Raw genomic sequence first — 19,231 nt, 5'->3', positions numbered from 1 at the left:
TTAGGTCTTTGAATTTTTTTTCTTTTAATAGGGTCTCTTAACTTTTATATATATTTTAATTGGATCTTTCTGTTTAATTGTTCTTAAGAAAAATTAACTATAAACACTTGATTAGAGATTCAAATAATGAATTGATGCTTTAGAAATGTGTTGTAAAATTAATTGTGATTTTTTTATACAAAATTTCAACCTTTTGTAAAGTCAAGTCATATAATTGTGAGAGGCTTTGAAAAAAAATACTTGAATTGAATTGACATGATTGAAATCTTGCAAGTTAAGTGATATATTGATATAGTGGTATATGTTATCAGCATTACATAAAAAAAATATAATTAAAGTGAGATAACTTACTAAACAATAACAAATAGTTTTGTAAGTTTTATGTATGCAAGTTGGTTCCACCAAAACAATGGATTAGGGATTTTTTTTTTTTGGTATAATGGATTATGGATATATTTTAACACCATATTAAATTATCATTAGTTTTTGTATCACATAATGGTTTCTATGTTATAATTTGGTTTATCAAGTTTGTATACATATGATGTAAACAAATTCTTTTCCTAAATAAGGAGACACATTTTAAGAAAAACATTTTTTAAAGCTTCCTCTCTATGTGTCTCTTCCCTATATTTAGTTTGCTTACCACAAAATAAAAGCAAAGGACCTTACTTAAACAAATCATTGATTCAAGTGGTCCTGGACTCGATTCCCTTAGGTAAGGTCTCGGATTCAAGCTTTGTAGATAGAAAAACGTGGTTTGAAGGAGAGACCCCACTAAAGATGGTCAGTCAGGTTTCCCGACAAAGATTAGTCATTAGTAAAACTGATGGATATTTTGTACTAATGTCATGGTGATACAAAATTGTTAAGTTAAATGGTTAACATGAATAAAATTTTCACCTAATCACAATATTGGTACACCATCATTAGTTAATTGTTAAATTAAACCAAAATTGAGGATTAAATAAATAAAATTATAAAATTTAATAACTAAAATTGCAAAAAAAAACAGAAGAACTAAAATTCCAAATAAAAAATTAAAAGGGATTAAAATTATAATTTATGCTAAAAAATAATTTGGATAGATAGAAATGATCTTTAAAGTCTCATAAATTTTTCTACTTTGTCAACTATCAAATATTAGAATAAAATAAAATGATTTTAATCAACAATATTAAATTAATTGAAATTAATAAGAATTAAATGTAATTAGTTCCTTGAATTCTTTGACTTTTATTTACTTTCATAATGTAAATTGTCAATTTACAACAAAGTTTTCAATGAATTTCAAACAAAATTCATGCATAATTATTTAACTATATTTTTCTTATAATTATTTTTAATGAAGCTTATGTTATCGATCAAGAAATGACAAGTGTTACTCTTGGCCAAGGCATTAATAGTTTTGTTCACTTCATGAAATACACAGTTTTAGGAGATGTAGTCACTTTGTTGGAAAAGACTCTTTGTACTTGAAATCTTGTGAAATCAAATGTGAATGTATTTACATCTAGAGGTTATTAATCTCATCACACTCAAGGAATTAGACTTTATCATAATGTTAGATAAGCCTAGCTGCTTTAAAGGAACAAGCTTTGGTATAAGGTCCAAGGCTTAACCAAAATGATTGAACAAGTGTCCAGGTTGCATGAAAATTACAAGAATAAGTTGGACCTCATATTCTTTAACTACTCCATGCATAGTCTTGGTATTGTGATTTTGCACAACTCCATCATTGTTTAATTTCACCCATGATTATGGTGGAGTTACTATTTTGTCATTATTATTATTATTATTGTCACCATTGTTACTCTATCACTCGCATTACGACAACTTCTTATTGTAGTAATAGTCGTCATTCTATTTTTCCATTAACTAATGTTGCTACATTTTTATCCCATTATTGCCGACACCTACAAAATATCTTTTCTTACTCAAACCTAGCATAATCCCACATATAATTACTTTCATATATGAATGTCAAATGAAATTGAAATTTTAACTTACATCTATAGGATATCAATCTCATTGCACTTAATGAAATAGACTTTATCATAATGTTGGGCATGCCTAGTTGCTTTAAAAGATTAAACTTTCATTTATGACCTAAAGCTTAGCCAAAATGATTGCGCAAGTTCCCAAGTTGCACCAAAAGATTAGAATAAATTGGCCCTTATAGTCTCTAACTATTCCTCCATACATAGTCTTGGTATTGTGACTTTGCACAACTCAATCACTATTTAATTTCACCCATTCTTCTAGTGGGGTTATTATTTTGTTGTTGCTATTACTATTATAATTGTCACCATTGTTGTCCTATCATTGCCACCAATTGTAACAACACCTAATTATGTAATTGCCCTCATTTTGTTTCCCCATTAACTATCATGACTACTTTTTTTGTCTTATTATTGTTGTTGCCAACACTTTTAGAATATCTTTTTTTAGTCAACCCCAACATAATGCCACCTATGATTACTTTTATTTAGGAGTATCATATAAAGTTGAAGTTTAACTTGCATTTAAAAGATATTAATAATCTCACTAAACATAATGAATTGCACTCTTTCATAATGTTGGACAATGCTTTGACATGTGGCCATGAGCTCAACCAAATTGACTAAGCAAGTGTCCAAGTTGTGAACAAAATTCCCTCATAATGTATGACACTCCACCATACATATCTTAGTATTACTATTTTACACAAATTTATCATTGATTTCACTCATCTTTTGAGTGGAGTTATTATTATGTTGTTGTTACTATTATTGTTGTGATTATTATTATTCATCGTCGCCACTAATAAGGACAATTTCTATTTTTTTTGTAGTTGTCATTATTTTATAGTCTTATTAATAATTGTTGTGATTTCTCATCCTAGTATTATTATCATTATTCCGACTAACACTCGCTAAAATATGTATTTTTTTATTCAAACTTAACATAATCTAATCTATGATTACTTTTATTTATGAATGTTAAATAAAATTGAAATTAATTTACAATTATAACTTTACATTCTAATTCTTTTTGCTAACTCAAACATAAAAATATATTTATGAACTAATTATAATTTTATTTAAATTAGAATAAAAATTATCATTTTGAAATACAATTCTCATTTCACGTGCTAAATAGATCCTCGTAGCTATCTTAATTTTTTTAATTGTACCTCAAATATTATGTTCATTAAAATAAAATATTAAAGTAATTATCATAAAAACTGAAAATTTATTATATAAAATATTTTTGATTTAATAATGTAAAAATCTTTAAATTGGGTACACTATTTACTCATGTAATTCTAGCAAAGTAGTAAGAATTAAATAACGTTTTTGTAAGTAAGATTTTTTTATTAAGAAAAACAAATTTTTGTAAGTAAGATTAAGACAGTAATTCTAATTATTACTAATTTATTTATCATCGTAGAGAAAAAAAAGCATTCCTATCCCATAGCTTGCCGTAGATAATTATGACACCACAATAGTAACAATTTTCTCTCTCTCACTTCAAATCTCCTTCTCTTTTCGCTTACTCCCCCTTCCTTCTTCGCGATCCATCACTGCCAAATCTCCCCAAGATTTCGATTCCACACTGTTTCGGTGATCGATTTTCTCCATAACCCTCGATCCACATAGGTCATCTATAAAAATCCAAAACCCTAGTTTTTTCTTTTCCTTAATTTCATGGTGGAGTTTTAGATTAGGCACAAACCCTTCAATGATTATGGTCCCTTTCGTTTTCCCTCGGAGCAAAATTTCATGGGTGTTCCTAAAGTTTTTGAATTGAATCTCTTTTCCCTGTGATTTTGTGTTCTGATTTTGGGGCGATGAAGTGTATATATCTATCTCGCGAATTTCATTGAAGGGGAGAGTGTTTTTCATCTTGTTAGGTGATGGTTATTGCGAATTTTTCACAAAGGAGGAAGCTTGGGAGGGTTTTGGATGGTGGGTCTTGTTGATTGAGTTTGGATCAGTGAGTGGAATTTTGCCGTGTATATTGGTTCTAGGTTATTTGTTTTCTTGGCTTTGAAGATTTCCATATCATAGATTGTAGAAGTGGGTGATGGAAAAGCAGGAATTGACCTCGTGCTTGCACTAGAATAAAAATATTTGAGGGTTTTTATTTTAACCGTATTTGGTGTTTGGAGCAGAAGAGTATTTGGTTATGGTTCTCATTAGGGTGAGATTGTGTTATGAATGTTGTAAGTGATGATAACTATTGACTAGTGCTCTTTGTGGTTGATACTTTGCATTATTCATTGGTTGGAAATATTTAGCTGTTTTCATCAACTTTGTGGAGAGGAATTATTGGGTTGAGAGAACAAAATGAGCTTTGAAAGTGAAGATAAGGGCTTGTTGGATCAGGCAACTGATCAAGGATTGGAAAAGTAATCTTTCTTCTTAGATCAGCTTTTTGCTAGTTATACATGTTTTCCATCAAAATCAAAATATGACGCGTGTTGTAACACTTATCTGTTGATGGTGGTTCAGGAAGTTAAAAATTTCATACACAAGGGAGTTTTTGTTATCGCTAAGTGGATTGGACATATGCAGAGAGTTGCCTAGTGGGTTTGATCGATCACTTTTAAGGTAAAGATTGTTATGCTGCATCATCTGTTTCTACCTGGTGTAATGGACGCAATTCAATGCACTGATGCAGGAATGCTGCATTTTTCTTTTCAATTATGGTGTATCTTTTCATTATGGTGTTATGGCCTTGTTTTTGTTGGTGATCTTTGTCCTTTATTTTTTATTTGGAAAACAGTGAATTTGAAGATGCTTCTCAAGATCGGCAGAGAAGTACAGGTGGTTTGTCAATGCATAGTTTTAGTCGACGCAATGAGTATAGTTCATCCCCTCCCACCAAAGGCGATAGCTTTTCCCGGGGAATACATGGAAAATGGGAAACTCGATCTTCAGGACTGTCTGATAAAGACAGTGATTCTCAATCTGAATTGGATTCAGGTTTTTACACTTGATCAGCAAGAATATTCCTGTCCTTAATTCTCTACAAATTAAACTGTTTGGATTGAGATGGCATTCTTCTATATATCTATGACTTAGTGATGGGTGTTGAAGTAGAAGTTTCTTTAAAAAGGGTTATTTTGATCTATTTCATTTTGTGTCTATTTGCAGATTTTGGAAAACGTTTTGGCAATCAATCGCGTAGATCTTGGCAAGGTCCTGAGCATGATGGGCTTCTAGGTAGTGGTTCTTTTCCTCGACCCTCTGGGTATACTCCTGGGTTGTCTGCCTCGAAATTTCGAGCTAATGACAACTACCAGCTAAATCGGTCTAATGAGCCTTATCATCCTCCTCGCCCTTATAAGGTTAGTTGTAGTTGTTATATCTCTTGCACCTGTAATTTTATTAACTTCAATGTCTAGTACCTTATTTTTTTATTTTGCTTTGGATGCTTTCCAGGCACCTCACTCACGTCGGGAGACTAATGACTCTTTTAATGATGAAACATTTGGTTCTTTGGAGTGTACAAGTGAAGACAGGGCTGAAGAAGAAAGAAAAAGAAGAGGTAACTGTTCTTTTCCAGAAGACATTGTGGTTTGCAGTATCTTTTCTCATTATTTATGGCTTTAGAAATTCTGTTTACCTTTGTAATTAGGGTCATTGTTAAGTTTATGTTTAGTGAATTTTAGGCTAAATAAATGGATGACAACTTTCTTGCCAGCTTCTTTTGAATTGATGAGAAAGGAACAACATAAAGCTTTCCAAGAAAAGCATAAGTTGAACCCGGACAAGAATAACAGCGATTTTGACACAACTTCACTTGCTGACGACGATGAGAAAATGCTAGTTAATAGGAGCAACAAGTCTGTGGAGCCTCATGTGACTCTACCAGCTTTAAGCAATGATGAGAAATCTTCTTCCCTTTCACAGACTCCTTCAGCAGCAAGACCACTTGTACCCCCTGGTTTTGCAAGTACAAAGTTGGAACGCAATTTGGCAACCAAAACATCCCTTAACACTCATTCAACAGAGGTAACTAGTTAACATTTGTTATCCTCATCTTAGTTGTGGCCTTTTGTAGCTTATTTATTCTTAAAAGCTGTTATTTTTCAAATGTTAAGCTAAAAGATTAAATTCTTGATGTATTGAATTAGGAATTCAACTTGGTTTTACTTCTAATTTTTAATTTTTGATATCGTCTATTATAAATGTTGTGTCTTTGTAGGGAATTTTAGTTGTTACTGTTAATATTTATGATAGAAAGTTGCCAAGTTGATATTTCTTGTTTGAGAACTAAGTCCATACTATGTGATATTTTGAGATGGGAATCATAGAGACAGAAAACCTAATATTTGAGGACCCAGTTTTAGAAAATGAGAACAATAGTCTAATTTCTCCCTAGATTTTAACCAAGTTAACCTTTAAAACCATATAATGTTATTTATTCAATGTAGCTGATAAATGAAGTGTGCTTTATTATAATATATTATAATATGTGCCATTATGCTGGCTCTTTTTTAATACATTTTTTTTATTCTGATGCTTGCATAGGTTGGACGACCTGCACCTGGTGATACTGGAGGTAACCATGTATTCAGTATAAATTCTGACAATAAAGAAGGAAAATTGTTAACCATACAAGTGGATAATGATCAACAGAATCTTCAAAATACAAATCTAAATATTTCAATTAACCATGAGAAAGAAAACATTTTAAATTTACCATCAATTTTGGATATTGCCGACATTAAAATTGGAATGGGTGATCAATTGAGGAAGAGATCTGCTCTTTCAGAAGTCTTGGAAGCATCAGATGACAATGGATTTATTCAACTTAATGCTGAAGTAAAAGGAAAGGAGGCCATGGGAGCTTTCAATCCAGACAATTCAAATTCTATCCTATACAAGCTTTTTGGTAACGCTTCAACGCTAGACAATGACAAATCAACTAGTATTGTTGAGGTAATTCTCGAACTTATTGGAATTTCCTTTAAGTAATGTCAAAAAGTGTTAACTGAACTTATTGTCTGCATTCAACTATGCCTCACGTCCTTGGGGTTATAAAAGCTAGAGAAACCCCAACTGGCAGATATCTTTGTGAAAACAGATATTTAACCTACTTGACCATATATATTGTGATATGGACAAGTGTTCTGTTTCTGCTTTTATTCTGCAACATTATTATGGATTTGATTATTTATGCTCTTGCTCTTACAGCAGCCTGATCAAAAAGCAGATGAGACATGGAGTCCACATGCCTTCCAATCTTCCAAGTTTGCTCATTGGTTTGTTGAAGAAGGTATACTTATAAAAAAGGCTTTAGGGCTTTCAATGTTTTATGCTTTTCAAGTTGTGCTTTGTGACTTGATTTTAACTTGTTTTGTTCATTCCCTACCCACCTTACTGCAGAAAAGAAGCCAGTGGATGACTTGAAACATAGGCCAAATGACTTGCTCTCACTTATCGTTGGTGGAGAAAAAGGAGGGTTGCAGAATTCTAATGTAGAAACACCCGAGCCTATAGCAGCTAATTTTACTTTCCTAAATCCTGAATCAACTGGTGAGCATATGACATCAAATGTAGCACATACTACTATTGATAACTCTGAGCAATTGTACAAGAGTGATAAGCCTGAAGTTTTACCAGCAGTTCTTACATGTGAAGATTTAGAACAGTCAATTTTGTCACAAGTTGGTGAAAATGGTTCATCACGTCCACGACCCATTCAGGACAAAGATTTTGATGCAAAAACTGAGCAGTTGACTCCAGTTGATAATCATGCATCCCAGCACCTCCTTTCTTTGTTACAGAAGGGAACCTCACTCAATGATATGGAACTATCATCTATTCTAGATTCTTCAGACAAGGTGCTTAATACTGAAGGAGTCACTACCGGCAATGTTCTTGATAATCCCGGAGAAGCAAATGTTGATGTTTCCAATTCATCAAAGACATTGACACTTGAAACACTTTTTGGGTCAGCTTTTATGAAGGAGCTTCAATCAGTTGGAGCACCCCTTTCTGTTCAAAGGGGTTCAGTTGCATCTGCAGGGCCTGATGTTTCACAGGCTCTTTTGTTTCCTTTCCCTACCTCAGACAATGTTCACCCTCCTACAGGTGAACTTACGCTGAACAGGCACGGAAGTGGTGTCCTGCCATCAGAACAAACAAATCAACCCAAATCTAATAGATTTGAAGAGCAGTGGTTGGGGTATGGTGATTCTCAGGGAGATGGTAATTCATCATTACTTCAGAGTGAAATTTCCAAAGCTAGTGGTTTCAAGGGGCCTCATGATGTTCACCTTCTAGAAGAAGATAGCTTGATTACTGTTAGTGATCCTCTGCAAAACTTTTTATCTGCTGGAAATTTAGTTAAAACAGATTTGTCCCAAGACACAACAGTTGACATTACTAGAAAACTGGCAGCTCTGAATTCTGCATTTAGAGATGACCGACTCATTATGAGAAATCAAGAAGGTCTAGCTTTCCCTCGTGGTCCATATGATATGAGGGAACCTGGTATTCCATATCAGAATCTTAATGTCCAACGATCTCCTCAGATCCACTCTCAGTTGAATCACAGTGGTCCAATGTTTAACCAACTGGATTCTCATCCTCCTCATATAAGTTCTTATATGAAGCTTCCAACTCCTGAGAGCATGGTTCATCATGACTCACCACCAAATCATCAATTTCCAGGAAATATGCTTCGTCCTCCTTTCCATCAAACAAACAATGGACTAGCAGGGTTTGATCCTCCCGCTCATCATTCTATGTTACAACAACAGATGCATATGCAAGGAAACCTTCCCTCACCTCATTTATTACGTGGATTCCCAAGAGGTGCACCTATGCCACCTCATCCCAGCAATCCAATGACTGGCTTCATGCAGGAACCAAACCCTATGCAAGGTCAAGGCTTCCCATTTAATGGTCACCAGCATCCTACTTTTGGTGGCCCTGGAATGCAATTACAAGGTAAAAATTTGATGTACATTACTATTGTGCTTGCTTTTGTATGATTATAATTGTTGAAGCTAACTTGATTGCATAAAAAATTCACAATTGTGCTTGCTGTCGTACATTTTGATGACAATTGATCCTCTTAATTGTTTTTTTTTTGTTTGCTATGTGGCTAGGTGTTTTCAGAGCAAATTTAATCAATAATCACTTTAGTCTGTGACTGCCATGGGCATGCCAGCAAACACAATGCACACATAAGATGCATACATTCACTAAAGTGTGTGTACATTAGAACACACAATGCACATAATAAGATGCATTTGCACATTCACATAACAGTGATAACTCGCTCATCCACCAATTCAAATTATTAGTTTTGCTTTGTTCTGGTTTACACAGTTGCTTCTACTCTGAACAAATTAACAATATTCAAAGCCATGTATGCTATGTTTGGAGTGGCGGTGCATTAATGACACCACAATTCTCTTTCCACATTCACACTCAAAGCTACATTTTATTGCTTCTGGTTTTTCATGGTGACACCACTATTTTTGGTTGCCCAGGGTGGCACTCAAACAAACTAGTAATCTAGTACACTTGGGTAGATGATATCATGCCTGATATGATGATGACTAGTATTTTCTCATTTTGCAACTGTTGGATCACATGACACAAACTTTCATCCTCATTTTTAGTCTGTTGATCTATTTTCAATTCCTGATATGCCTTTTGGCCATTTCATTAGCTCCTGATGTTGGCGGTGGAAGAAATCATCCAGAAGCACTTCAGAGGCTTTTTGAGATGGAGCTGAGGTCAAAAAACCCAAAGCCAATCCATGCTTCAGGTCACAGCCAGGGGATGTATGGTCAAGAGCTAGACTTGGGTTTTGGGTATAGATAGTGTATTGTCATTGTTGATGTGTATACTTAGTTTGTATTCACCTGATGTTGTGCTTCTCTATACCCCCTGCATGGAAGATGGGTTTCATATGATGCTTTCCTTTGAAAAAATTAGCTATTCTGTAAATGATTTTTCATCAATTTGCATTTTGCTGGGATTTCAATTTTTGCTGCCTTCTTTTGTTAACATAATTAAAGTGCTTATTAGCAGGAATGCTTGTTCTGAATGTCTGGTTATGTTTTGGTGGCATGAAAGATGCCTGTTCCGATTTTAGCTTATTCTCATGAGAGGAATGAAGAATAGAGACTATACAGATAAATGGGTAAAGATGGATTTTCTTTTGGTTGATGGAAAATGAAAAGGGGAGGAAGGTGGTTTTTAGAAGCTAAAAATTTAAAATTTACTTACTTTGGAAATTTTCTTCAATAAAATTTGTTTTTTCTCTCTCCCTTCGTCTTCATCATGTGGCATTTATGTCCAAGCCAATGACATGAAGCGTGATTGGAGGAATTTATTTTGAGAAAAAAAATTATACCATTATTATTTTTGTAAATTACTTAGTGAAATCTTTAGTAATCAATCATGCTTCATTCTGTGGCATACACCATGTTATGAAAAAATTAGACTACTACGAATCTATAGTCCTAACTAATAATATGCAATTAAATTTTTCAATGTACAAGAAACCTAATGACATTTCACTACGTGTCACAAGTAAATTATTTGAGAACATGATAGTCTTTGAATTATATAATAATTTTTCCATCACGTTTAAAACATTTTTGTTTTATCTTTATAATAAATTTTTCTTACATACATTTTAATGTAAATATATGTGTGGGCGAGATTAATTTAGGTGCACATTTTAATTACAGTTAATTCACCTTATTTTCATATCTCCATGCCTTTTCTTTTTTAAAACTTCTGTAATTATTGTCTTTACATAAGAAAACAAAGTTATAATCTTTATACACAGAAATTTCAACTTTTGAAAAAGTGAAAACAACGAAGTTACTTTACTAAATAAGAATTCAAGACAAAAAAGATACTTTTTTTTGACAAAAAAGATATAGCTTATAGAACTTCGTAAATATCTTATCACTAATCAGTATTCTATTTTCTAAGAAACGCATCATAAAGCAAGCATATTAAGGTGGTGGAACGACCATGTGACAATGAGTAAAATAACAGTATTATGTCAGTAGTTGGAAAATTTTAAGTAATTTTCAAATAATTTTTTTTCTAAGATTACATATCTCTATCAATAATTTTAATGCCATATTAAGATGATATATACAACTTATATAACAATAATTTTTTGATTAGCAATATATAACGATACTAATCATTTTCTTTTTTAAAATTATAATAATATCTATTATATATAATCAAGATTATCAAACTTGGGAATCTATAAACTAGTGAGAATTCCATAGACTCCACTTATAGACTCAATTCATAAACTTGTAAGAATAAACTTTATATGAAAATAATAATAAAATATCTATAGATAACATACCCATTAAATATTTTAGCAATATAATAAAACAAAATAGTAAATCATAAATTTCACAATACTTAATTAAGTCTAGTAATACATCACTACTAGATAATAACTTACCGATGTGATAGTAGGATAAAGCATTCCCATCTAGGATTTGATGTCGTTAAATGTGAGAAATTTTCAATTTAGGAACAACACATCAAATAGAGTATGTTGAACCCTAAACGCACAAAAAATAACAAAAAATGACCTTCATCTTAGTCTAGTTTTTTTACTTATTAATTTGTTGACGCCGGTAAACTCAAGAGTATACTGAAAAGAGAGTTTGTATAGTCAATTTGTAGAGGATAAATAAACTCATAAACTTGGAAGAATTAACGAGTTAATTCGAGAGTTTGATAATCATGTCTGAAACACATATTTTTCTTCCTTAATGATTGATGTGTTTCTCTCCTTGGTGAACTCATAATTTGCAACAAAATTTCTTCCTTTAAAAGTGAACATTATGCTATTAAAAGGACTAAATATATTTAACACTTTCAAAATTAATTTGCATTCGGCTATTCAATGATCCGGTTATCTATCGTTAGCGTGAAAAAGGAAAGAAAATAGCTCACATTTGATACATACTCTTAAAAAGCATAACCTTTTTCTTTTGTTGATAAAAAGAAAAAACTACTGTGCATGTGCATGCATGAAATAATCACAATTTATATATGCTCTTTATTGCTTTTGGTTTATATACAACACAGGTAGCACCTCCTAAATCATAGCACCGCTCTTGTATACTAAATTGTAGAAAAAACCATCACAACATTACACACAGACGCTCTCAATATTCTGTACAGTACAGCCTCCAGGTTACCTTAACAGGACTCTGGACTCATTATCCTGCATTCCTATGACAACCATCTTCATAAGATACACACATAAGCCTAAAGGACAGTAAACTACATACACGTGCACGCATGCACACATGCAAGTATCTGCAACCTACAAACTGTTAGTAAAACCTGTAATCCTTTCCCCTCTTGTGCCCCATATTTCACCATTTGGAGTTAGTGGTAGCTGAGAGGAAAGCTTATTGTGTTTTTGGAAGATATTTAAAAACTATGTTCCTGATAAACCATTGGTAACACCTTAAGCAGATAAGACAACACTCTCTGATCTGTCAGTGAGGGGTTGGCTTCGATGACTACTGGATTTTTCCTTCTCCATGTTAGCATAGTACAATGACAGCATCCTTCTCTGCATTAATTCCGAATATTTGGTGAAAATTGAATCATTGAGTATATAATATGATGTTATATCATGGAAAGTCAAATGCAATAAGCCAAGATTTTTATTCAGCAAAATGATAGGACAATGAATACTTGTAGCAAAAACACGGAGACCGCTGCTAATTTTGAACATTAACCTCTTTCTTTGTTATGAAACCAAATCTGAAAGTAGCAAAATTGATTAAAAATAGCAAAATGGAGGGAACAACTTTTTTGAAAGAAGGAATCTGAATAGGGAAAAAGTCAAAAAGAGACTCTCTTGCTCGGTTCTCTCCAAAATACAATTTCTTGAATGCCTCCTTTTTCTACTATTAGCCCCCTATTTATCTAGTTGAGTCTCTTCTAACTAACTACCCTTAGTCCCTAACTAATCCTAACTACTACACTTTATTCCATTCTTCTACCATAGCACAGAACATGAGAATAAAATGCAGCTGAAAAAATGCTGTTGGGTCCCTTTAGGACACTAGTTGAGGAAACAAAAGTATAATGTGTTAATAAAGGGAAACAATATTATTTTGAAAGTGCAAATATCATTTAAACTTACTTTTTAAGTGATTGGAATTAAAAGCATTTAATATAGTTTATTGAATACTGCTTCAAGTAAGATCCATTAATTAAACAGTAAGTAATTCATCTGCCATTTAATTGCCTGACTGGCTACCTTTCCCTTACTTTTGCATATGTATGTGCATGTGTGAAAATAGCATCTGTGATTTATTTGACATGGTGCCAAGGAATTTCTCTCTTAATGGAATAATATCCATTATCTGCTGAGGGAAGTGCAAACTAGCAGCTATAAATGAATTTCAGAATGTTAAAGTCAGATATAATGTACAATATCAGAAATGGTCTGAAAGCTCTTATTTTATTATCGACAGACAGCCTTAACTAATGTTGTATAGTTCAACATTCAACACTAAAACTATAGGCAAATATAAACAGCATAATTGAACTTTGTTTTGTGCAAAGAAAACATGCAATATAAAAAAAAATCAAAGATTAATTCGGCATAAAGAAGTGTTAGAGGAAAAGTTCTCTAATCCCAGACCTAAGCCTTACACTCTATGCAGCTACCAATAACAGAATACCAAGATTGAAAAATCAATATGTTGATTGCATTAACATAAACATACAATTGAAAATATCATCTCATAACAAGCATCATAATGTATAATAAATGAAGTAGCAGATCAAAATATGAAGCAGGCATCCAAATGCAATAAATAATTATGTTTGTTAAAAAATTACCAAGAGAAGAGATGCATTATGTTAGGAAAAAAAACTTACTTCATTCTCAAATTCAGGACTCCTTAAATTGGTGGAGAGGTTTCTCATCAATAGCAATATCTGGGAAAGAAAAAAAATATAAGTCCCCTACATTGGCCTTTTAATTTAAGCCATAAACATTAGACTTCCCTACCAAGTATAGTCTGATTGCTCAAACCTCGGAAACTCACCTAGTTACCATTAAAAAAAGGGACGAAAAAAAATAAAAAATGATATGGAGACAAAGAACATAAGGTTGCGGTCACTTACAGTTTTTACATTTATTGGGTCCATCTGTTTCAGCCTCTGTAGATGATTAATTGCATTTGGATCAAATACAGTGCCAATGAAGCTATAGACTTGTGCAAAATCTGGCATCACTGCTTAATAGGACAGGTGAATTTGTCAAGAGAAGAATGAAAAGAATCACGAGCATGCTAATAAAACAGATGATCAACAGTGTAAAACCAGGCATCTTGCATATGCTACACACATCATGATGAACTTAATAGTATTAAACATTTATCTTTATGAAGAGAAAGAATGAGTTGAACAATAGTAAATTCATATAATAACTACTACAGTATTAATGTTTGAAAGATTGACATTACATATTTGAATGTGCTGCTTACCCAGGAAGTAAATTCAGAATGGAGTAATAATTATACTCTCACTTCCTATAAGGTTTGTAGGTGTTACACATTAAATACTTCTTGCTCAGACCCTCTCATTTCTCGCAGTGCAAACAACACATCAAAATGCATGAGCCGAATACTGAGGGCAATGTTCCAACTCCTTAGTCATCAACGCTAAACCAATTCTTACTTGAGCATTTCATTTAATGTGATGCAAGTGATACAGAAATTTTACTATTTTTACCTCTAGTCCCCTGTCCAAATAGTTATTATATGGCTCTTTTATTTAGTTTCTTTCTACATCCTTATGGATTGTTTCTAAGGGTTTCTGGCAGTGCTATGCATGGTCTTGGAAAATTGTTTTTAAATGAACAAATGGACTTAGAGATACTTTATTTTAATTTGTTTTCACTTCCTTGAAAAGAAAGCTTCAACAGGCAGTACCACTTTCCTATAAACTTTTCCTGTTGTTTTAATTAATTCAGTTGAAGTAAAACCCAAAATGCCTCTATAGCACAACCAAAAAGTGATAAGGTACTTGTAGTTATAGAAACAAATGAATATATGGAATTAAAAACTATATATATACTCATAAAATTTTGTCATAATCCAAATACATATCAGATGTTTACTATTCACACTTTTCAGTTAATTTAAGGTTCTATCAAATTAAAATTTGAGTAAGAAAAGCATTCCTACCTATAGTTGGCTTGCCTTGGTCACCCTGATCTGTCTGTTTGCTAATTGGCCAACCCCTAGGAGTGCTCTCATTACTACTGCTGAAAGGATTGATTTGTTGACTCATCAACACCATATCATCTAACCATAAAAATGAAAATTCATGTTAACAAAATTTCCACATATCTAAATTTGTCATAGAATAAATTCAGAAAGGTAAATACATAGTTGAAGATTTAAAAAAAAAATAGAGTTCAGGCTAAAGAAAACCTTTAGTCACTCGGGGAAGACTGACTGGTGGTGTAACATTATAAACCCAAGATGGCAATGGCACACTGCTAACTGGAGTTCTAACCACAGATGATGAATCTGGCCTATAGATGTGTGATGATTCAGATAAAGCAGATGAAGATTGCAATGGCCGCGCAACTTGGGATATAGTAAGAGCTGATAAAATGCAAACAATAAAAGAGTTATTCATAAATTGACTAAGGTCACTGATACCTGAATGAAGTTAGCCACACAAACCATTTTTAGATGCCTTTTGTGGGTAGGGATGAGCAGCTTTTCTCTTTGGACGAGGGGGAGGTACATGTTCACTTGTGCCATTCTTCTGAACTTTCATGAAATACTTCTGTGCATGACTCCTTATCTGCCAAAAAGTGGAAGGGGAGCAAACAATCAATTCTGAAGTTTTGTATAGAAGCACCAAATACATTAAGGAAAAGAAAAGCTACACTGTATTTTACTATAAAATGAGGAACATCCCACCCCTTGCCACTAGGACTGTAAAGAAAAACAAGGCAAGTATAAGTTGTATTTCGCTTAAAAAAACATACAACGAATACACAAGTATTGATTTTGTGGAGAAAAAATTAAATTAGTATTCTAGATAACGGTTGTATTTATTAAAACCAAAAACATAATGTTACTTATGGGTAGAATTTAATGTCATCAATTCATCATTATGCGGAACTCAGGTTTGGGGTTTCACAACTGGCATTTTTTCAGGAAACTATCATGTCAAGTGTCAACCTTCACTCATTTTAAGAGATCCTTTTTTTTTTTGTGTGTATGTGTTCACATCACATCAAAGGTATATATCCCCAACCAATCACCAGAACCTAAATCTTTTAAGGCGGAAAAACCACTAAAGTGGGTATAGGTTCTCTTAAGAAACCTTTTATTCTTACACACTTGTAAGAGACTAGAAATCAAACTCTTATCAACATATATTTAAGAAATATGATTACCTACCACCTATGTTGGACTTTTTTTTTAATAGATAATCTCTTGAGGAAGGGACTAGAAACACAATCTAACACATTTTTTTATTATTGGTTAAAATTTATTAAAAATCATAACACCATGAGATATTCATTAAATAAGACATGGGTCTAATAAAATTTTATAATTTTCAATAAATTTCAATCAACACACTGTAGCAATTATCATTTCCTGAGATAATCTTAGAGCCCTGTATTAAATAATGGCATTAAAATTGAATAATAAGTTTCCCTAACTGCCCAATATAGGAATTAAAAAAATGCGGAATAACCAATAAATGTCTAACTGTTAATTTTCACGCCCACTTCTTATTGGTATAAAATTCACCTGGATAACTGTTTTTGAACCTACAAATGCTTCAATCTTCTTCCAGTCACGGTCGAATCTGAAATCAGTCAGGAGAGAAACACAAAGTGAAAACCATAAGCAAAAACATACAACAACAAAAAAGAAACGATTTTTAGACCCCCCAGTTGAAAAAGGAACCCAAAGTACAGCCCAAAACAAAAAGGGTCTCCACTGCAGCAAAAATCACAAACACAAAATCCTTGCATAATTCAGAACCCAAAATTCAGCCACCATGATCAACAAAACAGAAACACAACATCCAAACACTGAAACAAGTCTTAAATTGTATGAAACAAAATTGAAACTTAAGAGCAAAAAAGGAAACTTCACCAAACTGAATGAATCATAAAAAGAAAGAAGACATACAAGTGAAGAGCTTCGAGAAACTTGTCATGCTCCTGGTCGGTCCAGTTCTCTCTGGACTTGGTAATGGTGTAAGGTTTTCGGACCTTCTTATTCTGATCCTCCATGTTGAAGGGGTCGAAGAAGTGAAAAGTTTGAGGTGGGTTTGGGTTGAGGTTGAGGGACACCATAAATAACACTAACACAAACACTATGTATCTCTATCTCTTCAACAACCTCTTCCTTTAGTTGTGAACTATTGTTCGCTTGTTTGTGTTTTGTTGCTTGTGTTGCGCTAGCTAAGTTTGAGTGGGAACGAGAGGCAGTGATTTTAACTTCATTTTTCCACAAGTTGGAACCGACCTTTCTCTCTCACTATATATACAGACACACACACAAACATGGTAAGACATGTGGCAACAGTGAGTTGGTTGTTTTGTTATTCTTGCTGAGAAAATAACGTTTGAGGTTCAGCCATAAAGAAGCCTTTACCTCTCTCTCTCTCTCTCTAATTTATTTCATGTTGGTAATTTTCAAAAAGACTTTCTTCCGTACCATTTTATTTGATGTTCCAACAAAATTTATTTTTTCTATGTTTTTGTCATTTTATAATATCAATGAAGTGTTAATTTTTTATTATATATTTAACTACTTATATGGAGTGGAAAAATAAAAAAAATAAAAATGAAAGGGAGTCTATTTATTTTTATAGAAAATATATAATATTTTTTTATAAAATATAAAATATTAATTTTATTTTTTAATTTTTGTATCAAAATCTTATACGTAAACAATATGGACAAAGAGAATTAGTTTGGAGTTTTCAACATATTTTACTTTATAGTTAATAAAACATATAATAAGAGTTTAAATTAAAACCGCGATCGTGATTGTAAATTTGTTTTAATCGTTGACATTGTAGTTGTAAATTTGTTTTAATTACTTACAATCAATGTAATTATTCACAAATAGTCCAAAAACAATAAAGCTGTGATTGAAATTATGATTGGAAACTGTTTTTAAAACCTTAACACAATACTAGAAAAATGGAAATTAGTGAGGGACCAATTCCGTCACTAAATATAAAAGTATAAATTGTTTGTACCTCTCACATAACTCGATTTCGAATGGTAGAGTTAGTGAGACATCATGTTTAAGGTGCAGTTTGAATTTGATACTTCGAACCAGCAAAATATCACACCTTCCCCTTCACCCAATCAGTATCACTATCCCTCTTCCTTGGATCAAAAAGAGGATATTTAATCATTATTAAACGCAATAAGATATTTATAATATGTTAATCAAATAACATTTCACTAATTAAACAGTTTTTTAAAAATAAAAAATTCTCATCAATAAAGTAATCTTTCATCAAGTAAATTGATATTTTATTAAATAATCGCTAAATTTATATTTTTTAATGGTTTATCTATTTTTAAAGCTAGTCATTATACAATGTACGCATGGAAAATATAGATACAGTTAAAATAAGAATAAAGAAGAAAAAAAAAACAAAAGTAGATTTTTTTTTTGGGTGAAAAGACAACAAAAGTAGAATAAAGAAGAAACAAATAATAATTATAATGTGAGGATATTTCAAAATGTACAAGATAGGCAGAATGTATATTATGAATATGGGACCTTATTCAGACCTCATTCGAAACTTTTCATTTTTTTTTAATTATCTTAGCATTGAATTTTTTTTAAGTTAATTCAAGTAATTTGATTATCTGGATGCAGAATAAAGATGTAAACAGTACATGTACTAGGAAAAGATGTCACTAACTAGAAAGTATGTTAAACATCACTAAACTCAAAATATCCTTTTGTAATCATAGAATAAAATGCAAGGTTTGTTAAATGGTATTTGAAAAAGTATTGATGCTACGATTAATATGATATGTAATAAATATTAACTTGAAAGATCTTAAGTTGACTTTCACCAATATGAAAATGATATATAACCCATATTGAATATGAATCCATGTTTGTTTGTCCTTTTTTTCTTTGAGAAGGAGAGGGGGGAGAGGGGGTTGAGTTTGGCAAGAGGGAGGG

The 19,231-nt window shown here is 32.3% G+C and overlaps 2 protein-coding genes across 4 annotated transcripts; one reads left to right on the top strand and one right to left on the bottom strand.

The window, feature by feature from the left end:
* Positions 1 to 3,447: 3,447 nt before the first annotated feature.
* On the top strand, positions 3,448 to 10,046 carry LOC114396576. 3 transcript variants are annotated; one of them, XM_028358636.1, is made up of 11 exons: positions 3,448 to 4,393; positions 4,497 to 4,595; positions 4,771 to 4,970; positions 5,142 to 5,335; positions 5,430 to 5,535; positions 5,692 to 6,002; positions 6,522 to 6,552; positions 6,766 to 6,932; positions 7,188 to 7,269; positions 7,380 to 8,948; positions 9,679 to 10,046. In XM_028358636.1, the coding sequence occupies exons 1-11, from the start codon at positions 4,332 to 4,334 to the stop codon at positions 9,831 to 9,833; spliced, it is 2,976 nt and encodes a 991-aa protein (XP_028214437.1). In that variant the 5' UTR covers positions 3,448 to 4,331; the 3' UTR covers positions 9,834 to 10,046. The 3 variants fall into 3 exon arrangements, with proteins under 3 accessions (XP_028214437.1, XP_028214439.1, XP_028214438.1); XM_028358638.1 differs by having other exon boundaries at positions 6,769 to 6,932; positions 9,679 to 9,902; XM_028358637.1 differs by having other exon boundaries at positions 7,191 to 7,269; positions 9,679 to 9,902.
* A 1,970-nt stretch (positions 10,047 to 12,016) lies between these two features.
* On the bottom strand, positions 12,017 to 17,538 carry LOC114395136 (protein REVEILLE 6-like). The gene is made up of 8 exons (XM_028356844.1): positions 17,201 to 17,538; positions 16,814 to 16,871; positions 15,728 to 15,851; positions 15,470 to 15,646; positions 15,221 to 15,340; positions 14,157 to 14,266; positions 13,908 to 13,967; positions 12,017 to 12,585 (listed from the first exon to the last, which is right to left on the bottom strand). The coding sequence occupies exons 1-8, from the start codon at positions 17,365 to 17,367 to the stop codon at positions 12,478 to 12,480; spliced, it is 924 nt and encodes a 307-aa protein (XP_028212645.1). The 5' UTR covers positions 17,368 to 17,538; the 3' UTR covers positions 12,017 to 12,477.
* Positions 17,539 to 19,231: the final 1,693 nt, after the last annotated feature.

This window comes from Glycine soja, chromosome 18, assembly GCF_004193775.1.
Source record: "Glycine soja cultivar W05 chromosome 18, ASM419377v2, whole genome shotgun sequence".
Lineage (NCBI taxonomy): Eukaryota > Viridiplantae > Streptophyta > Magnoliopsida > Fabales > Fabaceae > Glycine > Glycine soja.
The sequence above is the reverse complement of the archived record's forward strand: the minus strand, read 5'-3'. Positions and strand labels throughout refer to the sequence as shown.